Raw genomic sequence first — 20,099 nt, 5'->3', positions numbered from 1 at the left:
CCTTACCGCCACACCCACCCACCAAGCCACCACGTACACCAGAAAATCCTATAACCATCCCCAAAACCCACCCCCCGCCTCGCTAGTCCTGAAAATCAACCTTAGCCACGAAATACTCCACCTCAAGCCCGAAAAAATTCCACCCACAGCCTCGAAAAACACCACCCATCCTGAAAACTCAACCCTCAACCTTGAATACTCAACCTCGATAGCCCCAATCGTCTCTCAATTCGATTTTTGGTTTGAAATTAAACATAAATTAAGATTTCAATCGTCTAAAAAATCGAATCAAAAGGGAAATTGATGAACTAAGAGGAGAGAGAAACATATCAAAGAGAAGAGAGAAAGAGAAGAAGAAGGAGGAGGAGAAAGAGGGATTTTGGTGCTATCATGCGAAGAATAAGAGCGCGATATGGGCTGCGGTTTAGGTTGGATTTTTGGGATGCTAAGCGGCTGCTACAGTGGTTGCGGGTGATGATATTCAGGTTTCAGGGGTTAGATTTAGGCGCCTTGGAAGGGTAGGTTGGGTCATCGAGGAAAGCAAGGGCGAGGATGGGGAGAGGATGCGGTGGCGGTGACAGGGATGAGGAAGGGATGCGATGGGCGAGTTGGGGCTGGTTTTTTTTTTTTTTTTTTTTTTTTTTTTCCTTTTTTAATTAGCTTTTTTTTATTATTAAAAATTAATATAAACCTATTAAAATCCGATATGTGTTTTATGACCTAAGATCGAAAATAGGTTATCAAAATAATTCAATCGATCAGATTTGTTAATGGAAGATGGGGGTCAAAAGTGGGATTGTTTCTGGAATTTCATAAGGTGAGATTGTTTATGGAACACCGACTAAAGGTAGGATTATTAGATTCCATTTTTCCAATAATTAAAAACTATTAATTGATAAAATTGCTCTAATCACAAAATTACACCATGTAAAAATTATTACAGCTAGCTCATAATAAATTTTTGAATATGTTGATCTTTAACCTAAATTGACTAGTATAAAGGTAACCATATTATTATCCTATAGTAAACTTAATATCTCCGTTCCACAATTTTTCATATGGGATATGCTCTTCATGGCACTATGTTTTAAGGAAAATGATTTAGACACACCTCTATATGAAAAGAGCATTGATAATTGCGCTCACCATGACTGCCAAAATCAAATTTAAAAGTTTCTAAACCAACTTCCCGCAACTATTTTAAATTATCCACTAATTTACCTTTGTGTCATTTATTATCATTAAATTATTACCCCACCAACTTTACTTTAACAACAAACTTAGCCCACTACTCTTTTTCTTTTCCCTTAAACATTGCCATTGGATTTGAGCACTAATATGTGGATTAATACTTGGAAACTTTTATATACAACCCTAATTGCTATGTATAAGAAGCTAAATGAGGAAGTAAAATTAATTATTTTCATAAAATACAGTGATTTGTACGTAATTTTGTCACACATCTCTAAACTACAACCAATTAATAAAAGATGTTTAATGTTTATTTGTACCCGTAAAGACTACATATAAGTATACTCCCTCCTTTTTCAAATACTTGCTTCACTTTCCTTTTGTGGTTGTTTATAAATACTTGCTCCATTTTTTTATTTGTAAAACTTTTATAATATTTAATTTATTTCTCTCACCTAGTGGGACCTAATTTTATTACTTTTAGATTCTCTTTCCTTTAATTTACCTTCCACTAACCCCACTACCTCTTTATTTTATTACCTTTTAAAATTTTTCCTAAAACTCCGCGCATGGAGAAATGAAGTAAGTATTTAAAAACGGAAGAAGTATAAGACACTCTCCAATGGTGAGACTCAAGTGAGTATTTTTAGGAGAGAAGAGAGAGTATTTTTTGCAATGTATACCATTAAGTTGGTATCTAAATTTAGCAACCCCAAAAGAAAGTTGCTAAGTTTAGATACTCCCTCCATGTTTTTTTAAGTGTTACAATTTGACCGATACATATTTTTAGGCAATTTAATTAATTTAAATAAAATAAGAGATAAGTGAAGTAGTTGGAGTATTCAAAAATTGTAAAAGAAAGATATTGTGGTTAATAATTTATTGAAAATAATGAATGTGAGAGGAAAAATATACTTCCTCCGTTCTATTAATATTGCAACAATGGACTTTTTGCACTATTCATCACTCTTGTTTGACCATATAATATGAGTTATACGTTAAGCAAAATATAGTCAAGTGGGATCTTGTTGGATTCGTCTCATAAAATACTTTCACAATATCAAGTTTTTATAATTTTTACTCTTACACATTTATAGATATTTAGCAGATAAAATGTGTTTTGGGATGCGTAATTTTCTCCTTGTTGCAATATTAACAGAACGGAGGAAGTAATAAAATAAGTAGTAGTGAGTTTGGGTAGGGACCATAAAACAAAAGAGATATAATATTTTAGTATAACTTTTTGCCTAAAAAAAGAAGTGTAACACTTATTAAAACACGGAGGGAGTACTCAACTTTGAGTCTCATTTTACAAAAAGTGTAGGCCTTTGTCAATATTCTAATATATTTTGTAATTTACTTAAGTTTTACTTTTTTTTTTTAATCTTATAATATTTGATATTAAAAAAGAAATAGATTTGGCAGATCATAAATTGAAAGTGATATTTGTATTATTTTAAGAGAGTCTCACCATTGAGAAATTAGACTTCACATGAATTGTTAAATTAAGAAGTAGGTATGGACGTATGGTATCACTATTAAAGGTAAAAACCAACTCATTTTCTGTTTCAATACTAAAACTTAATTCTCACCATTAAAGATGGTCTAACATTACCCTTAATACTACTGTACAAAAATTAACAAAAACATACAGTACAAGTTGTTAAACTGGTTAGCCCCGTGGCCGTGACTTGCGAGGCATCAAACAATTAGGTAAGTTAGTAAGTAGGCTGTAGGCCATAGGCGCAAGTAACGTAGACATTTACGTCCTGTTCCCTCCTTTTAAATTTTCAGTTGCATTTCCATTATCTAAATTTTTTAATTTTGTATTCAATTTTGTCAAAAATTTTTTTGTATTCAAATCAAATAAATAATAAAAAATAATCGCAAGATACTCTGGCAGACTGGAACTCTGCTGAGCTGTAACCTTTATATAACGATGCCATCTCTGATCTGTTCATAAACATTTAAACAAATACATTCATCAAATTTAATTTTATTCCAAACACGCCTCCAAATTCTGATCATTTGAGAGATAGAACTCCGGCCTCCGTCGACGGCGGCGAACAATTTTCGAGGAGAATAAACGAAGCAATTGCAACCTTTTTTTTCTTACTTCGTTAATCTTCGAGAATGTTGCTCGATCAGTACATTATTGGAGTTGGAGGGGTGATCGCTTTATTGTTGACCGTGACGTTTGTCTGGAATTTTCGATCGAGTAAGAGGAGTGAAAATAAATGTCCGTCGGAAACTGGTGTTTCCGGCGTAACTACCACCGCTGTTTCCGCCGGTGAATGTAGATCCGATGTGACTAGTTCTGACGTCATTATTGTTGGTGCTGGTGTTGCTGGTGCTGCTCTTGCTCATACTCTTGGAAAGGTCTTATGATTTTTGAATTTCGTTTGTTGTTTTTTTTTTCGTTGACCTGTGTTTATAAATTTAGTTCTAAATTGATATGCTAATTTAAAAATTCGTTAATTCAAAGGATTATTCGTAGTACTTAACTATTTAATTTCGGATTTACTAAACAACTGTTTTGCATTCTTTCCATTTCTAAAAGTTCTTCCTTTTCAAATTGTTTAACAAAAAAAAAAGTTCGAAACATGAATTTTTAGAGACGGAGTGATATATAATCGATTAACAGGATTTCATTCATTAGTTTGCAAGCTTACTTGGTTAATTTGAGAAAAATAAAAGTCAAAATACGAAGAATTTTTAGAGACGAGGGAGTATACAATTGATTATCAGGATTTCAATGATTTGTTTGCAAGTGTTTTTATTCTATTTGCTGGTTGATTTGTCAAAAAGTCAAAATAGGTAGAATTTTTAGAGATGGAGGGAGTATTCAAAAATTTGTTTGCAGTGTTTTTACTTTATTTGTTGTGATTTGTCGAGTATGGCTTGTAGTTATCATAATTGCTGAATTAGAAACTTGAAATTTTTTTGTAGGATGGTAGACGAGTTCACGTTATAGAGAGAGACTTAGCAGAGCCAGATCGTATTGTTGGCGAGCTTTTACAACCAGGTGGATATCTCAAGTTAATTGACTTGGGACTTGTAGGTAAATAACTACTCCTATCAAGCTATTATATATCTCTAATTTTTCCGAATTTCTTGGAAACGACTTTAGAACAATGTTTAGTAACAATTACCATGATTAATGTTGATTGTGATTATTTCCATTTTATTGGTGTGATAACAGATTGTGTAGAAAACATTGATGCTCAACGCGTATTTGGTTATGCTCTCTTCAAAGATGGGAAAAATACTAAACTTTCTTATCCTTTGGAGAAATTTCATCACGACGTTTCTGGGAGAGGGTTTCATAATGGCCGTTTTATTCAGAGGATGAGGGAGAAAGCTGCTTCCTTGCCCAAGTATGTTATGATGTTCTTGTCTTTTGGATGATTTTGTTTCTATTTTTTGTTGATACATTATATCAAACCTGTTTTTGTTTGTCTTTGGTTCAAAATTTATGATTTTGATCAATTTTGTCATTGTTATGTTCCACTTGTGTAGTTCTCATCTTATTATCAGATTGGGATTTTAAACTTGAATGCAGTTCTGGGAAAATTTTGAGGTTTTTGAATGACATTTTAAAGCGTTGTCCTAAACAACTTAATGTTTAGGCTTGAAATGTGATTTTTTTTTTCTCTTCCCGAGTCTCTGTGAGATGAAATTTGAGTTTCAACAAGCTGTTATGCATGAATTTATCTATTTATTTATTTAAGTTATAATTGGATACTACTTGGAATACTTAGTTGGATTACTCGGTAATTTGATCATTATTTTGTCTCAAATTATATATGTAATATTATCTTGTATTGTACTTATGAGTCACTATTGTACTATATACATACATAGTGTGATAAAAAGTATTTTCCACAATATATCATATGAAATTATGAACTGTTAACTGTGGCTTAATTATAGACCATTTCACAAAAATATGCTCATCTCAGGAAACATGTAAATATAAAAATTACAGAGTACATTACTTAAACAAAATTGATTATGTAACATTGGTGGTGGAATATCAGGGAGCAAATGTTCAAAGTGAATAAATGAATATTTATTGAGTGAATTTGGTATATGATTTGCCCTGAATCTGAATTTTGTTTTGGACTACAAAATTTTACTTTAAATAATTTTACCATATCCTCTCTAGAAACAAAGCTAACTTTAGTGTATGACCTATCCGTACAATTTCTTCGTTAATAACATCACAGTATAGTGGTTTATTGTCTATTTACTTCTAGATATTTGTGTGTCTTCTAAAGTCGTTCAACATTTTGTTAAAGTTATCTAGTTCTTAATCAAAGAGTGAGGGATCACTCAAGTGGTTAGAGCTTTCCTCTCGATTCCAGAAGATCTTGAGTAACTGTTTAGAGAAAAAATGGAAAGAATACTATCTTATATATTAAAATAATATATAATAATAGTAAATAAAAAAGTAAAATGCTTGCATCATTGATTGAACTCTAGTCTCTTGATTACAACACTCACCTCACTCACCAAGAAGGCAACAATTGAAAGTTATACTCAATTAAAAGTAAAATGTTGCAAGTTTAATTTTATATGTAGTAGTCATTTTGCACTTATTCAAAAGTAGGGGCTTGAATGAAGCCATAGGGGTTTGAACCCACATCTACATCCTTTACAAGCAAGGCTTTAGCCACTGCACCATCTCATTTGATATAAATCAATATTCACAAGATTATGTATTTGTACTTCTTTTTTTTTTTTTTTTAAAGTGGGTTGTCCCCCCTTATCTCTTGCTAGTTTGCCACTGGATATGTCTTATCAATTGATCTCTTAGGAAAAGGTATCTACCATATCTTATCAATTAATTTCTTAGGAAAGAGTGTCCAACATGGAGGCTTACATGTCCAATTGTCCAACATAGTTATTTTGTGACAAATAATCGTGATTTTTGTCCAAATGGGTGAAAATGCCTTACCAATGTCTTAGTGTTGAGAATCAAAAGAGAGTATTCGAGTAACATAGACCTAGTATGGTATATAATTACTCCATAGTACATATAATTCATTTTTACACTTTTTTTTATTCAATCTTGAGGATTTTATTTAGAATAATAGAAAAAATATAAATAAATGTAAGATATAGCAATTACTTTGAAAGTATTACCTGGTAAGATGATGAAGCTTGAATTTTGCCTTTTTCATTGTGTATTTCGGTTTGAGAGCCATTGTGTATAGAATAGATTTTACTTGGGACTCATTGAACTTTCTTTTCTCCAGTGTGCAATTAGAGCAGGGCGCAGTTACCTCCCTTGTTGAAGAAAATGGGATAATTAAGGGTGTGAGGTACAAGACCAAAGCTGGACAGGAGCTATGTGCATATGCACCCCTGACCATTGTGTGTGATGGTTGTTTCTCAAATTTGCGTCGCTCACTCTGCAAACCTAAGGTGATTTTCTGTGAAAAACTATACATATTCTATTTCTCAAATCCTGTTGCTTACTTGCAGTGTATTTATGTATATCTTTCAAAAATCTTAGAACTAATTCATAAAGCTTGGTTTCTGGCAGATAGACCAGCCTTCATGTTTTGTGGGGCTCGTTCTGGAGAACTGTCAACTTCCTTATGAAAATCATGGACATGTTGTTTTAGGAGATCCATCCCCAATCTTGTTCTATCCGATTAGTAGTACAGAAGTCCGGTGTCTTGTTGATGTACCAGGAGAAAAAGTTCCTTCTGTTGCTAGTGGTGAACTGGCTAAGTATTTGAAGACTGTAGTTGCTCCCCAAGTATGTAGATCCCTAAAAAGCTTTGTTTATTGTCACTTATATTATTAGTGCTCCTGGGAGTACTTACAAAAGCTGTGTTTTTTACTTGTACTTTTAAAGTTATTAATTAACTGATCTGCCATTTCAGATACCTCCACAGTTGTATGATGCCTTTTTCACAGCCATTGATAAAGGAAACATTAAATCAATGCCAAATAAAAGCATGCCAGCAGCTCCTCTTCCTAAGCCCGGGGCATTACTAATGGGAGATGCATTCAACATGCGCCATCCTTTAACAGGTGGAGGAATGACTGTAGCTCTGGCTGATATTGTACTGCTGCGAGATCTTTTGAGGCCGCTGAAGGACTTGAATGATGCAACTAGTCTCTGCCGATACCTGGAATCCTTCTATACTCTGCGTAAAGTAATTATTTTATCTCTTTTGAGTGTTTTAGTGGTTACACCAATATTAACTGTTTATTAGTTATTAAAGAAAGTTCATTTGATGATTTGACGAATCAAACTTTGAAGGGTGAAGATTGAATTTTCTTGTTTATTTTGGCTGTTACTAGGTACTTGGAGATATTAGTGTTTTAATTATTTTAGCTATGATTCATTCATTCAAAAAAAAAAAAAGAAGTGTTTTAGCTATGACATTCATGCACATGAATACCCATGTCTCTGCAAGGGTTCACTGATTTGGCTCACCAGGTTGCATATAGAGATTTATGTGTATCGTTTAGAACTGACTCAATTTTTTTTTTTTGATATACAGCCAGTGGCATCTACTATCAACACATTAGCAGGTGCTTTATACAAGGTTTTCCGTGCCTCCCCAGATCAAGCTAGAAAGGAGATGCGCCAAGCATGCTTTGATTATCTAAGTCTTGGAGGTGTCTTTTCAAATGGACCCATCTCTCTTCTGTCTGGGCTGAATCCTAAGCCATTGAGTTTGGTTCTTCATTTCTTTGCTGTTGCCATTTATGGAGTTGGTCGCCTACTACTGCCTTTTCCCTCTCCTAAACGCTTATGGATTGGAGCCAGATTGATTTCTGTATGTCCAACTTTACTTTCATTCTGTTTGTTTCCTGAAAGAGGATTTATGTGTTCCATTGAGTGAATCCTGTTTTAATTATACTTGATGAATGTTCATGATCTGATTTTTTCTCTTTTACAGGGTGCATCCGGAATCATATTTCCAATTATTAAGGCAGAAGGGGTGAGAAAAATGTTTTTCCCTGCCATAGTTCCTGCATATTACAGAGTTCCTCCTGTTAATTCATGACCTCTGTAACATCTTCATCTTCTTGTCGTTGTTGACACCCCTTAAAAAATAAGAGGGGCTCACTGCCAGTGCAACACACTCGAATTATTGTCGCTGTATCATTGTCTTCTTTTCATGATCTGAAATTACAGAAATTTGGATTGGAAGGTGCAATTTTGGTTATTTGTCATCTTGATTGTGATGTTCAAGTTGTATATATGTCAACATGTATCAATTTTAGGATAGAAGGTGTTCTACTGTTCTTTCTTTTTAGATATTTTTAGATGATGTTTTTTGGAGAATAAATTGAATTTTACTTTAATTTATCGTGGGAGGACATATGAAATTTGTTATTTTGACGTCCCTTTGAAGTCTGAACATAAATGCAATGATGATATTGTTCTAGATTAACAATTCAACCTGCTTTCCAAGTGTGAATTCATTAACACCGAGTATTGTTAAAATTGGATAATGCTACTATATGCATATAAGCCTTAAATACTTTTGGCAAATTTGTTAAAAAAATCCATTTAAATGCCTCATTTTGCAAGAAAAAACCTTTAAATGATTTTTTTGTTAAAAAAAACCACCACGATCAATTTTTTTGTCAAAAGAAACCCCCCCTCTTTTCCGACATTGACTACAACTTCCCGGCATTGACCTCTTATTTTCCCAAGTTGCTCCCAAGCATTTTTATATTTGCACTCTCCCTTTGATTTTCCCCTCTTATTCTCCCCTCTTGTTTTCCCTCCAATTCCTCTGTATTCTCTCTTTTTTCTTCCATGAATGCTCTGCAATTCCATCAAATTAATTTGGGTTTCTCTCCCTCCTCTACTACTCGCCATTAATTCGTGAACAATAACTTAAGGCAAGATTAAAATCATCATCTAATTACTTGAAATAGAGTAAAAATTTGGGCTTTTTTTACTCAAGCTTGGAACCCACGTATTTCCTGTTTTCAATGGATAAAGGAGGAAGAAAGAGGTCGTTTGGACACAAACCAAGGATTCCTAATTACTTTGTTAAGTAATGTAGACACCCATTTGTGTCTCCCCAAAACCAAACCCGGTGATGAGTACTTTTCACGTCGAATCATAATCGAATGAAACGAAAGTGTGGAAGGCCTAGTGTTGCGGAAAGTTTTTATTTCTTTTCTCTTCTCTCTATTTTTGAAAACTTTATTTTAAGAAAACAGTCAATCCAGTTTGGTTGGTCCATGATATGGGTCCAATAGTGGTGTTGTTGGATGGGGCTTGATAAGACCTTTCCAATGATATATTATAATCCCAATTCCGATGAATATTGAGGAAGTTATGGCCAATTTACTAAACTGAGTCCGGTTTGAGCTTTATGTACGGCCCAATGATCTTGGGGAGGGCCTAATATGATTTATCATTCCTAATGCAATTAGGAATGGTTTTAGTCTTCTAGAATCTTCTAGAAGGTTCTTTTCATTCCTAATTCAATTAGCATTGATAAGTTGACTTTGTTGACTTTTCAGAGTTTTAATCAAAATCAAATAGCATTTTCGAAGAAATTATATTATTTTATCCTCCAGTACGGTAAATTTATCAGATTTTCGAAATCGCGTCGAAATCAAGCTTGGCGTCCAACCCCAGGCCTTGGGCCTGACGCCAACTCTGTTTCCTGAGCGTCAAACTCTGTTTTGTTAATTTATCTTTTTTGGCTGATTTACTCTATAAAGATCATATTAAAAACTCCGTTTTCATTCACCAATTCTCCTCATTCATGAGTTCTCATCTACAATAAGTTTTTAATTAGTATTCTTTAATCTTTCATTCATCTCCTAAAAACATTCAATTCTTTCTTACCTTGTTTTCATACAAAATTCCGCATTCGCAAGATCTAGAAACACCAAGCCATATTCGAAGTTGCCTTCGCCCTAGACGTGAAATGTTTAATTTCTGAGGGTTTGGTCCCAAATCTCTCTTTCAATTATTTAATTTAATTGTTTGATTTATTATTTTCCTTGAAGTTACTAACGTGTGTATTTTGTTATTAGAAAGAGGTACGAGGCATCGAAGTAAGTGCTTTAATGGTTTTTATTGATGTTATGATGTAGAATTCATGTTTATATTATTATTATGATATTCCTAGTATCATGTCTAGGGCAATTTTAATATTAAGTATGATTAGTACGATACTTCCTATTTTCTTCCTAATATTTATGATTGTTAGTATCATGTTAGGGTTAAAGATTTGATTTTTATTGTTTAGTGACATGGTAGGGTTTGTTATTAATCTTGTTAGTATCATGCCTAGGATCTTGCTTTTGTTATGCTTTAATATTAACATGAACATGATTATGATTATAATTGTTATAATTTATGATGATTATGAATATTATTATTATTATTTTAATGGTGATTATTTTATTCGTGATTATTATGATTATTATTGTTGCTTGATATTTATTTTTATTAATTGATCACCTTTTATGCATGCTTAAAGGGAATTTGGTACTTGTAATCATGCTTAATAAGATAATTAATAATCTTGTTAGGGTTAATATAATTATAATTCAAGTGATCGCCAATAATAGTTTATTTGTGCATTAATATTCAACCAACGTAGATTAAACATGTTTAGGGTTAATCCTATTGATTGCATGTTAGTCAGAAAGCGCACATGAATACGAGCAGAATAAAGTAGAGGCCTATTATTAGGGCAGGTTCAATCTCTTTTAGGTTGGATTTGTACCATCATCCCCGAACCCTTATTTGGTTCATGACCTTATGGAGTTGACGATCTCTTGGATCGTTAAGGGGTGTAACCTTCATCCTGTGAACGGTTTACAAGTTTTTAAAACTTGTTGGCGACTCTTTTGCTCTATCTTCTTCCCTTTAGGACGCCACCGTACTTTAGTGTATGATCACAGTGGGGTTCAAGCTAGTGGGATTAAGGCTTGAAATTATTCCCTACAGTTTTTTGGCGACTCCACTGGGGAGGATTTCTATTTTAATTCCTGAATTTGTTTCGGCAATGATTTAGAATGAGTGGATGAGACTCAAAAAGTTCTAAGTATTTCATGTGCGTAATTTTGATTAACATTATTGTCATATGCATAAAAAAGATCTCATTGGAAAGACCATCCGTAATGAGTTAAAAACATAGGATTTTACACGTAGGAAATTTGAGGAATGTCTTTCACAACTAGGACTGAAATAATACCGCGCGAAACTGGAAGATTTTATCGAGCACAGAAAGCTGTTGAGGCATGTGGGAAGTAGCGTCAGGGGCCAGAGCTTGGCGCCACACTTTTAGCCGTAGCTCTAGACGCCAGTATTGGCACCAGGCGCTACAGTTAAAAGTTGGCGCCAGTCTTTGTTTGTTGGTGCCAATTTCCCCCAATACCGAGCCAGAAATATGCGTTCTAATTTCGACCGGTTTTTCGTATTGTTTGCTCGATCCTACTTCCTGATTGAATTTTTTCTCACTTTTCTGAAACCCATATGTGTTCTACATATGGACATAACCCTCTAGGAATTCATGCTCCATCTACCCGATTGAACGCTCCGTGCAACAAAGGGTACATCCGAGATGTTGAATTCACCAAACCATGGAAGCGAGTTTTTTCTAAAGCTCGCGGTGTCCCATCCACTCGCGCCAACCCTTCATGGTTAGGCTTCCGCGCGGTGCATCCGGACAATTAACCATGGACCCTCTATTGACTAAACCATATCCCGAACTTTAGAGAATTAGAGCCATGGTTAGGTTGCAAACTCATTGCATCATATTGTGCCTACTTGACTAATTGTGCATTATTTGTTGTGCATTTATATTCTATGTTACTCTTAACCGTTTGTTGACTTGTGTTGAAATTAAATAAATTAATGACTTAAAAAACTTTGCCTAATTAATTAATTAATTAATTATTTAATTTGAGTCAATAAAGTCTAATATTTTAATCGGAATTGACCTAGTACGACTTTAGGCATACCCCAGTTGACTAATAACACCAAAAACAGTCCCAGACCGAAGTTCCAATATTGGCGCCAAGGTCTGAGCTGTAGCGCCACACGGTGGAATGTAGCGCCTGACGACAGCTATGTTGTCTGGCGCCAAGCTCCTCAGTGTGACGCCAGTCCTATCGCTTGGCCGATAGTTTGGATTATTGGTCGAGTCATCACCTAGGGTCTAATTAATCAGTCCTCTGTTTAATTCGGTTAATTTTCGCTGTCAATAACACCTTGTCAAGTCGTTAATCGAGTCTTAGTCACATAGTCTAGCCACATGGTCATGACACGAGTCTTAACGTACCATCTACACTCACTAGTCTTAGCACACACGTTGAGTACATCACCATGGCCATGTCTTAGGTCCATGCATGAGTCGGTCTTTCCGTCATTTGAGTTGGGGGAGTACATTCTATTCCTAATTCTTCATATCCCTCCACCTAAATCTTCTTCACATTCTTCCATCTTTCTTCACTTCCTCCATCCATTGCATGTTGAATAAAGTTTGAGTCAAATAATTAACAATCAGTACCCCCAAATTCCTTTTTCACAGTACTTGGTCGAGGAGAGAAGGGCGATTAATCAAGGACAACCTCTTTATTCAAGTCTCGCTTTTTGATAAACCGATTCGTCAAAAGAGGAAGGCTAAGAAGATAATGACAACTCAAGAAGAAGTCAATGATCTTAAGAACCAACTGGCTACCGTGACTGAAACACTGAAGCTTCTCGCACTCAAGGTTGATGATCCCGTGAAGCAACAACAGATGAACCTCATGCAAGAGAGTCTAAGCAAGATATCTAGTGACTATAAATTTCAGGGCATGAGTTCACAAGGGGTCTCGCTGGACAAGGAACTTCTTCCACATAAGTTCAACGCCGCTGACATCCCAAAATTCAAGGCAACAGATAATCCTTATTTTCATCTAAGAGCTTTCGAAACTATAATGAACATTAAGGGCATCGATAAGAAGGTCTTCCCTTCTCTGTTCTCACTATCTCTTGAAACCGTTTGCCAACAATGGTACTTCTCCCTCGACAAGGAGAAAACCTCTACCTGGGAATTGATAGTAAACGCTTTCGTTGATAGATATAAGTGTAACATCCAAGACGAAACAGACCACAGACAACTTGAGATGTTAAAACAAAAGGAAAACGAAGGGTTCACTTCTTTCTTCAATAAATGGAGGGAAACTTCCGCTAATATGGTCAAGGCTCCTATCGAAAAAGAATCTGTGAGGATGTTTATCAAGAATCTCTAAGGGAAGTATTCAAAACACTTAAAGTACCAACACAAGTTAGATACTTTCAAAGCTGTCTATAATATAGGCATTGACATTGAAGATGACCTTTTGAAAGACAATGGTGCGAGAGGAAAGAAGAACGACCATCCTTCTTCTTCCTCTCCCATTAATGAAGTACATGCCACGAACGCCTCTAAACCACGAATCCAGAGATCAAAAAGAGTGTTCACTCCACTTGGTATGAGTTATGAAACGACTTTCGAGAAGCTACATCACAAAGGACTAGTCATGCCCATAGGGCCCATCAAAGATCCAGTTCCAGAAGCCAGGCCACCTAAGTGGGATCCTAATAAGCACTGCAAATATCATCAAGGAAAGGGTCATGACACTGAAGAGTGTTGGAAACTCAAAGAAGCTATTCTAGATCTGATCGATAACAATGAAGCTTCTGAGATTCTAGCCATTGAAGATGACCAAGCATCCTTTGATCCATCACTTCTTATCACACCTGTGGGAGAGCCTATGATCGAGACAACTTATATGACCTCTCTCGATGAAGTGGCCATAATTGAGGAGGATGAAAGTCTTTTCTTAGATAATACCAAGGAAGACTCGTCAAGTCTAAAAGAGGAAATTCAAAAACTGCAAGATGTCATTGCCATGCTCTTGAATGTAGTAGAAGGATTAGCAAATTGGGTGATGGCCATTGAACAAAATTCTCGCCAAGGGTTTAATGAAGAACTCAATGCTCCTAAGCCACAAGCAAAACGGACCATTGAAGAATACACACCAATAAGAATGACTTACAATGAAGCTTTCGACTGTCTTCACAATCAAGATCTTATCCACCCCATTGGTCCCAGTCAAGACCCTCCACCTGAAAAGCGGTTTCCCAATTGGGATCCAAATTCTTATTGTCGATACCATAGAGGTCGTGGTCACACCACCGAAGTATGTCTCGCCCTCAAAGATCGTGTTCAAGATCTCATTGATTCAAATCTCCTTCATGTTCCTCCGCGCGACAAGAAGGCGAAGATTAGTAACAATAGTATCAGTGGCTGTAAAGGGAAGAAGAACGACTATCTTTCTCCTTCCGAAAACACCTACTCTAGTAATAGTGTTGGTACTTTCGACCTTAGTGAGATCCTAGCCATGGGTAATCGAAAGCAACCGAAAAGGGAATTTACCCCTATTGGAATTAGCTACGATGATGCTTTCGATCGACTCCATGCCAAGGGAATCATTACTCCCATTGGACCTATTAAAGATCCCCCACTCAAGAAAAGATTGCCTAGTTGGAATCCAAACGAACACTGCAAGTACCACCAAGGTAAAGGTCATGCTACTGAGAGCTGTTGGAAGCTAAAGGAGGATATCCAACATTTGATTGATAACAACAAGCTTCCCATACCTCCAGTTAACAACAAGAGCGAGTGATGATAAAGGAAAAAACACAAGACAAGAGGCGAGCTTCAACGACAAGATTTTGTGACCTCTGTTTTCTATTTCTTTTTTATCTACCCTTTCCTCAATAAGTCTAGCATAGGCACCTTTTCTTTTCCTTTAGATTATTTTTGTAGTCTTTTCCTTTAATAAAATGAGCATTTATTTCCTTACATATGATCATTTCATTATATTGCATAAAAAAAAAAAAAATAACAATGTCGAATTAAACACAAGGTATACCAATGATTTAAGGCAACCCTTGTAGCCACATCATATCTCCTTTCACCTTTCAAATATACAATCCTTTCTTCATAAACCACTTTGAGCCTCGTCTAACGATAGACCCTTCTTCTTTCAACCTACATCTATCTAATCTTGGGATGAGACAGTGTACAACTTATGCAATTCTAAACAAAAGCTTGAGTATTTCAAAAGATAGCAAAAATAAGCAAAAAATAAATAAATAAAAGTGTACAAAAGGGCAAGTGTTCTAATGTCTTTGATATGAAAATATCTTTGATATGAGCACGTCTCAAATTGCGTCTCTTATCGAGTGCTCGGTACCATGCCTGAGAAACATGAATGCCAAGTGAGTGATAGACCGCATGATCGGGATTGCCCACACTTGCAAAAATAAAATAAATGCTAAAGCAAAAGATAAAAGAGAGCTAAAAAAGAGTAGAAACTCAAGCATAAAAATATAAAGATTCGAAAGCGAGGTTTCACACCTTGGGAGCTTATCTAGGGTCTTGAGCCTTTATCCCTTTTTTCTATAACCTTTAGCCTAACCACGTTACAACCCTTAAAAAGACCTTTTTGAGGTATACACACTTGTGCGAGGTTCGACTAGAGCTACGTTTGGCCTGATTCCTAACGGATACGTAGGCAACCTCACATCGAGGTGCGACCGTAATAAATATGCATTCATATTCACATTCACACACTTACACCATGATCGTATCAAGGGATCTCCAATGCTCATCCCTGTTCATGTAGAGCTAGACTTGGGGGCTTGATCCCTATATCATTAGCTTACCTAGCCTAAGAGTCACCACCATTTGACTCTTTTAACAAATAATATTTTTTCCATACACTTAGCTCTTGTGGCTTAGCTTTAGAATCACTATCACACACTACACAGATACATGACAAAATATACTTCCCCTAGGAACCCTTTGTCATGAAATCTTAATGCTGAAGCATGCCTTGTCATATCAAAATTCACTCATCAATCATAATTATCATTGCATCACGAAGTATGAAGTGCTTAGCCTCCGTGCCTAAGTTACCCAAATACTTTCATCATTGAGTCAACCATTGAGATAGCTTAGGATGGATTAATCCTTGCACCTTGAGAGACAGTATCAAATGACATTTGACTATGCTCATTCAACATGCATCTTCAACACTTCGATTCTTTTTTCGCGTCTTTCTTTTTCGGGAGAAAGTCGGTACCCTCCATAAAAATGACGGAAATTTTTGCTTTTTGCTTTTTGCATTTTCGAGTCGCACGATCACATTACAATGCACACACGAGTCATGTACACATTGAGTCATGTCGTGTCATATCACTTTGATTTGAGTCTAACACACGTGTCATTTTACTTTGAGTCGAGTCAACCTCGAGTCAGTTAATCACAGCGAGTCAAGTTTATACCTTGAGTCGTGTTAAGTTATTGAGTCAAGCAATGCTAAACCTTAGGTCAACCCTAAGATAATTAAAAAGATTAGCAAAATTCGATAGTCAAAATAAATACAGGTGTAGCAGAACAGGGAAGACCCTATCACAGCGTTCGGCGACAGAATCAATTCTTGGCGCTAGAGATATTTCAGCAGCGATAGAGCTCGAAGCCTCTCAGAAAGGTGATTTCGACTTCATACAACAATTTTGGGTTCCTTGGTGCGCCAGTTAGCCCCTATAAGAAATTTGACATGAATAAGTAGTCAGTTTGATTACAATCACAATAAGTGGTCGACCTGATGAAAGATCGTCTCACTTAGCTTGAAGCGCCTAAGAATTGGCTCATCACGGAAACACCGGCATACTGGTTTTAGCAGAAATAAAATTCAGACAAGCTTTAGAGATCGACAAACATTGGTTTTCGGAAATTTTTCTTCAGAACATTATCGCAACAAACATTCAAGTACCGAAGCTCTATTGTTCAGAGACGCGTGAACATTTCCACCAAAGCTCTTTACTCCAGCTCCAGAGACGCGTGGGCATATTATTCAAGCTTTATTGTTCAAAGACGCGTGAACATTTCCATCAAGCTCTTTTGCTCCAGAGACGCGTGGACATATCATCAAAGGCATCCTATTATTAAACTCTTCGTTCAGAGACGCGTGGACACCTCATTCAAAAGATCATATAAAAAAGGAAGCTCTTTGTTCAGAGGCGCGTGAACATATCAAAAGGAAGCTCTTTGTTCAGAGACGAGTGAACATCGAAACAGCAAGGTGGCGTTCCCTGGATTATGGAGAGTTGTCACAAACAACTGAGGATTGTTTCAAGAGAAACAATCTTCGATAGTATTCCCTTGGACGCAGAATATTATCAATGCGGATGGAGATTGTTTCAAGAGAAGCAATCTTCGATAGTATTCCCTAGGATGTGGAATATTATCATTGCGGAGGAGGATAGTTTCAGGCGAAGCAATCTTCTAATTTGGAAGCGATTACGGGCATAGCGGTTTTTCAAGCAGGATGACATTCTCTAGCTTGCAGGAGGTCATCAAAACAGTAAAGCAGCAACAATCGGTTACTTTCAGAGACGTGTGCTCGACGGTGCAAGATACGCGTTTCTTGACTCTTTTATCTGTTTAACTAATGTTAGTTTTGCAGGTATCGACGTTACAAGATTGATTTAGGATCGCAGAATGTTCTGAATCATTCTCCGTCCCTATCGATACTTTGACTTTTGTTTTCGAAACTTGCGTTTCTCCAAACTCAGTCAAAGTAGGGGCTTCTATAGACACCCATTTGTGTCTCCCCAAAACCAAACCCGGTGATGAGTACTTTTCACGTCGAATCATAATCGAATGAAACGAAAGTGTGGAAAGCCTAGTGTTGCGGAAAGTTTTTATTTCTTTTCTCTTCTCTCTGTTTTTGAAAACTTTATTTTAAGAAAACAGTCAATCCAGTTTGGTTGGTCCATGATATGGGTCCAATAGTGGTGTAGTTGGATGGGGCTTGATAAGACCTTTCCAATGATATATTATAAGCCCAATTTCGATGAATATTGAGGAAGTTATGACCAATTTACTAAACTGGGCCCGGTTTGAGCTTTATGTACGGCCCAATGATCTTGGGGAGGGCCTAATATGATTTATCATTCCTAATGCAATTAGGAATGGTTTTAGTCTTCTAGAATCTTCTAGAAGGTTCTTTTCATTCCTAATTCAATTAGCATTGATAAGTTGACTTTGTTGACTTTTCAAAGTTTTAATCAAAATCAAATAGCATTTTCGAAGAAATTATATTATTTTATCCTCAAGTACGGTAAATTTATCAGATTTTCGAAAACGCGTCGAAATCAAGCTTGGCGTCCAACCCCAGGCCTTGGCGCCTGGAACCAGGCTTGGCGCCAGGCGCTAGCCATTGGTGCCTGGCGCCAGCTAGCCAGGGTTGGCGCCAGCTCTGTTTCCTGAGCGTCAAACTCTGTTTTGTTAATTTATCTTTTTTGGTTGATTTTCTCTATAAAGATCGTATTAAAAACTACATTTTCATTCACCAATTATCCTCATTCATGAGTTCTCATCTACAATAAGTTTTTAATTAGCATTCTTTAATCTTTCATTCATCTCCTAAAAACATTCAATTCTTTCTTACCTTGTTTTCATACAAAATTCCGCATTCGCAAGATCTAGAAACACCTAGCCATATTCGAAGTTGCCTTCGCCCTAGACGTGACAGGTTTAATTTATGAGGGTTTGGTCCCAAATCTCTCTTTCAATTATTTAATTTAATTGTTTGATTTATTATTTTCCTTGAAGTTACTAACATGTGTATTTTGTTATTAGAAAGAGGTACGAGGCATCGATGTAAGTGCTTTAATGATTTTTATTGATGTTATGATGTAGAATTCATGTTTATATTATTATTATGATATTCCTAGTATCATGTCTAGGGTAATTTTAATATTAAGTATGATTAGTACGATACTTCCTATTTTCTTCCTAATATTTATGATTGTTAGTATCATGTTAGGGTTAAAGATTTGATTTTTATTGTTTAGTGACATGGTAGGGTTTGTTATAAATCTTGTTAGTATCATGCCTAGGATCTTGCTTTTGTTATGCTTTAATATTAACATGAACATGATTATGATTATAATTGTTATAATTTATGATGATTATGAATATTATTATTATTATTATTTTAATGGTGATTATTTTATTTGTGATTATTATGATTATTATTGTTGCTTGATATTTATTTTTATTGCTTGATCACCTTTTATGCATGCTTAAAGGGAATTTGGTACTTGTAATCACGCTTAATAAGATAATTAATAATCTTGTTAGGGTTAATATGATTATAATTCAAGTGATCGCCAATAATAGTTTATTTGTGCATTAATATTCAACCAACGTAGATTAAACAGGTTTAGGGTTAATCCTATTGATTGCATGTTAGTCAGAAAGCGTACATGAATACGAGCAGAATAAAGTAGAGGCCTATTATTAGGGCAAGTTCAATCTCTTTATGTTGGATTTGTACCATCATCCCCGAACCCTTATTTGGTTCATGACCTTATGGAGTTGACGATCTCTTGGATCGTTAAGGGGTGTAACCTTCATCCTGTGAACGGTTTACAAGTTCCTAAAACTTGTTGGCGACTCTTTTGCTCTATCTTCTTCCCTTTTGGATGCCACCGTACTTTAGTGTATGATCAAAGTGGGGTTCAAGCTAGTGGGATTAAGGTTTGAAATTATTCCCTACAAGTACAAACCAAGGTATGTTCTTCAATTTAGCACTCATTTGCATGCATGAAAACGTAATTTACCTAATTGTTGCTGCTTGTTGGATAATTTGTACTGTGATGTTGAGGCCAAACCCACAAACTTTGATGGATTGTTAAATTTATTGACTATAATTGTTCAAATGTTGCTCTAATATGTTGAATGTCTTCGATTTTGTTTTGGTTGTTGTCAGGTTTAATGGTAGAAAAAAGAACTCATAGTAAGAGAAAAGTTACAGAGGAGAGAAGAACGGTAGAGTGAACCCTAGAA

At 35.7% G+C, this 20,099-nt stretch overlaps 1 protein-coding gene and 1 pseudogene across 1 annotated transcript; both read left to right on the top strand.

The window, feature by feature from the left end:
* Window positions 1-20,099, top strand: part of LOC145640054 (uncharacterized) — a 198,152-nt pseudogene that overhangs the window by 153,291 nt on the left and 24,762 nt on the right.
* LOC145638942 (squalene monooxygenase SE1-like) lies at window positions 3,171-8,557 on the top strand. The gene is made up of 8 exons (XM_081690019.1): window positions 3,171-3,570; window positions 4,141-4,252; window positions 4,394-4,568; window positions 6,453-6,621; window positions 6,743-6,961; window positions 7,089-7,364; window positions 7,716-7,994; window positions 8,118-8,557. The coding sequence occupies exons 1-8, from the start codon at window positions 3,325-3,327 to the stop codon at window positions 8,223-8,225; spliced, it is 1,584 nt and encodes a 527-aa protein (XP_081546145.1). The 5' UTR covers window positions 3,171-3,324; the 3' UTR covers window positions 8,226-8,557.

This window comes from Chenopodium album, chromosome 7 (genome assembly GCF_948465745.1).
Source record: "Chenopodium album chromosome 7, dcCheAlbu1.1, whole genome shotgun sequence".
NCBI lineage: Eukaryota > Viridiplantae > Streptophyta > Magnoliopsida > Caryophyllales > Amaranthaceae > Chenopodium > Chenopodium album.
Note: the sequence above shows the minus strand (reverse complement) of the source record. Positions and strands in the feature narration are given on the sequence as shown.

What these genes read in the sequence shown, in the direction of transcription:
- LOC145638942 (XM_081690019.1), top strand. Translation starts at nt 3,325, where the DNA reads ATGTTGCTCGATCAGTACATTATTGGAGTTGGAGGGGTGATCGCTTTA. An exon ending in TTGCTCATACTCTTGGAAAG is followed by an intron (nt 3,571 to 4,140) that starts GTCTTATGATTT and finishes ATTTTTTTGTAG; the next exon opens with GATGGTAGACGAGTTCACGT. An exon ending in GCTCACTCTGCAAACCTAAG is followed by an intron (nt 6,622 to 6,742) that starts GTGATTTTCTGT and finishes GGTTTCTGGCAG; the next exon opens with ATAGACCAGCCTTCATGTTT.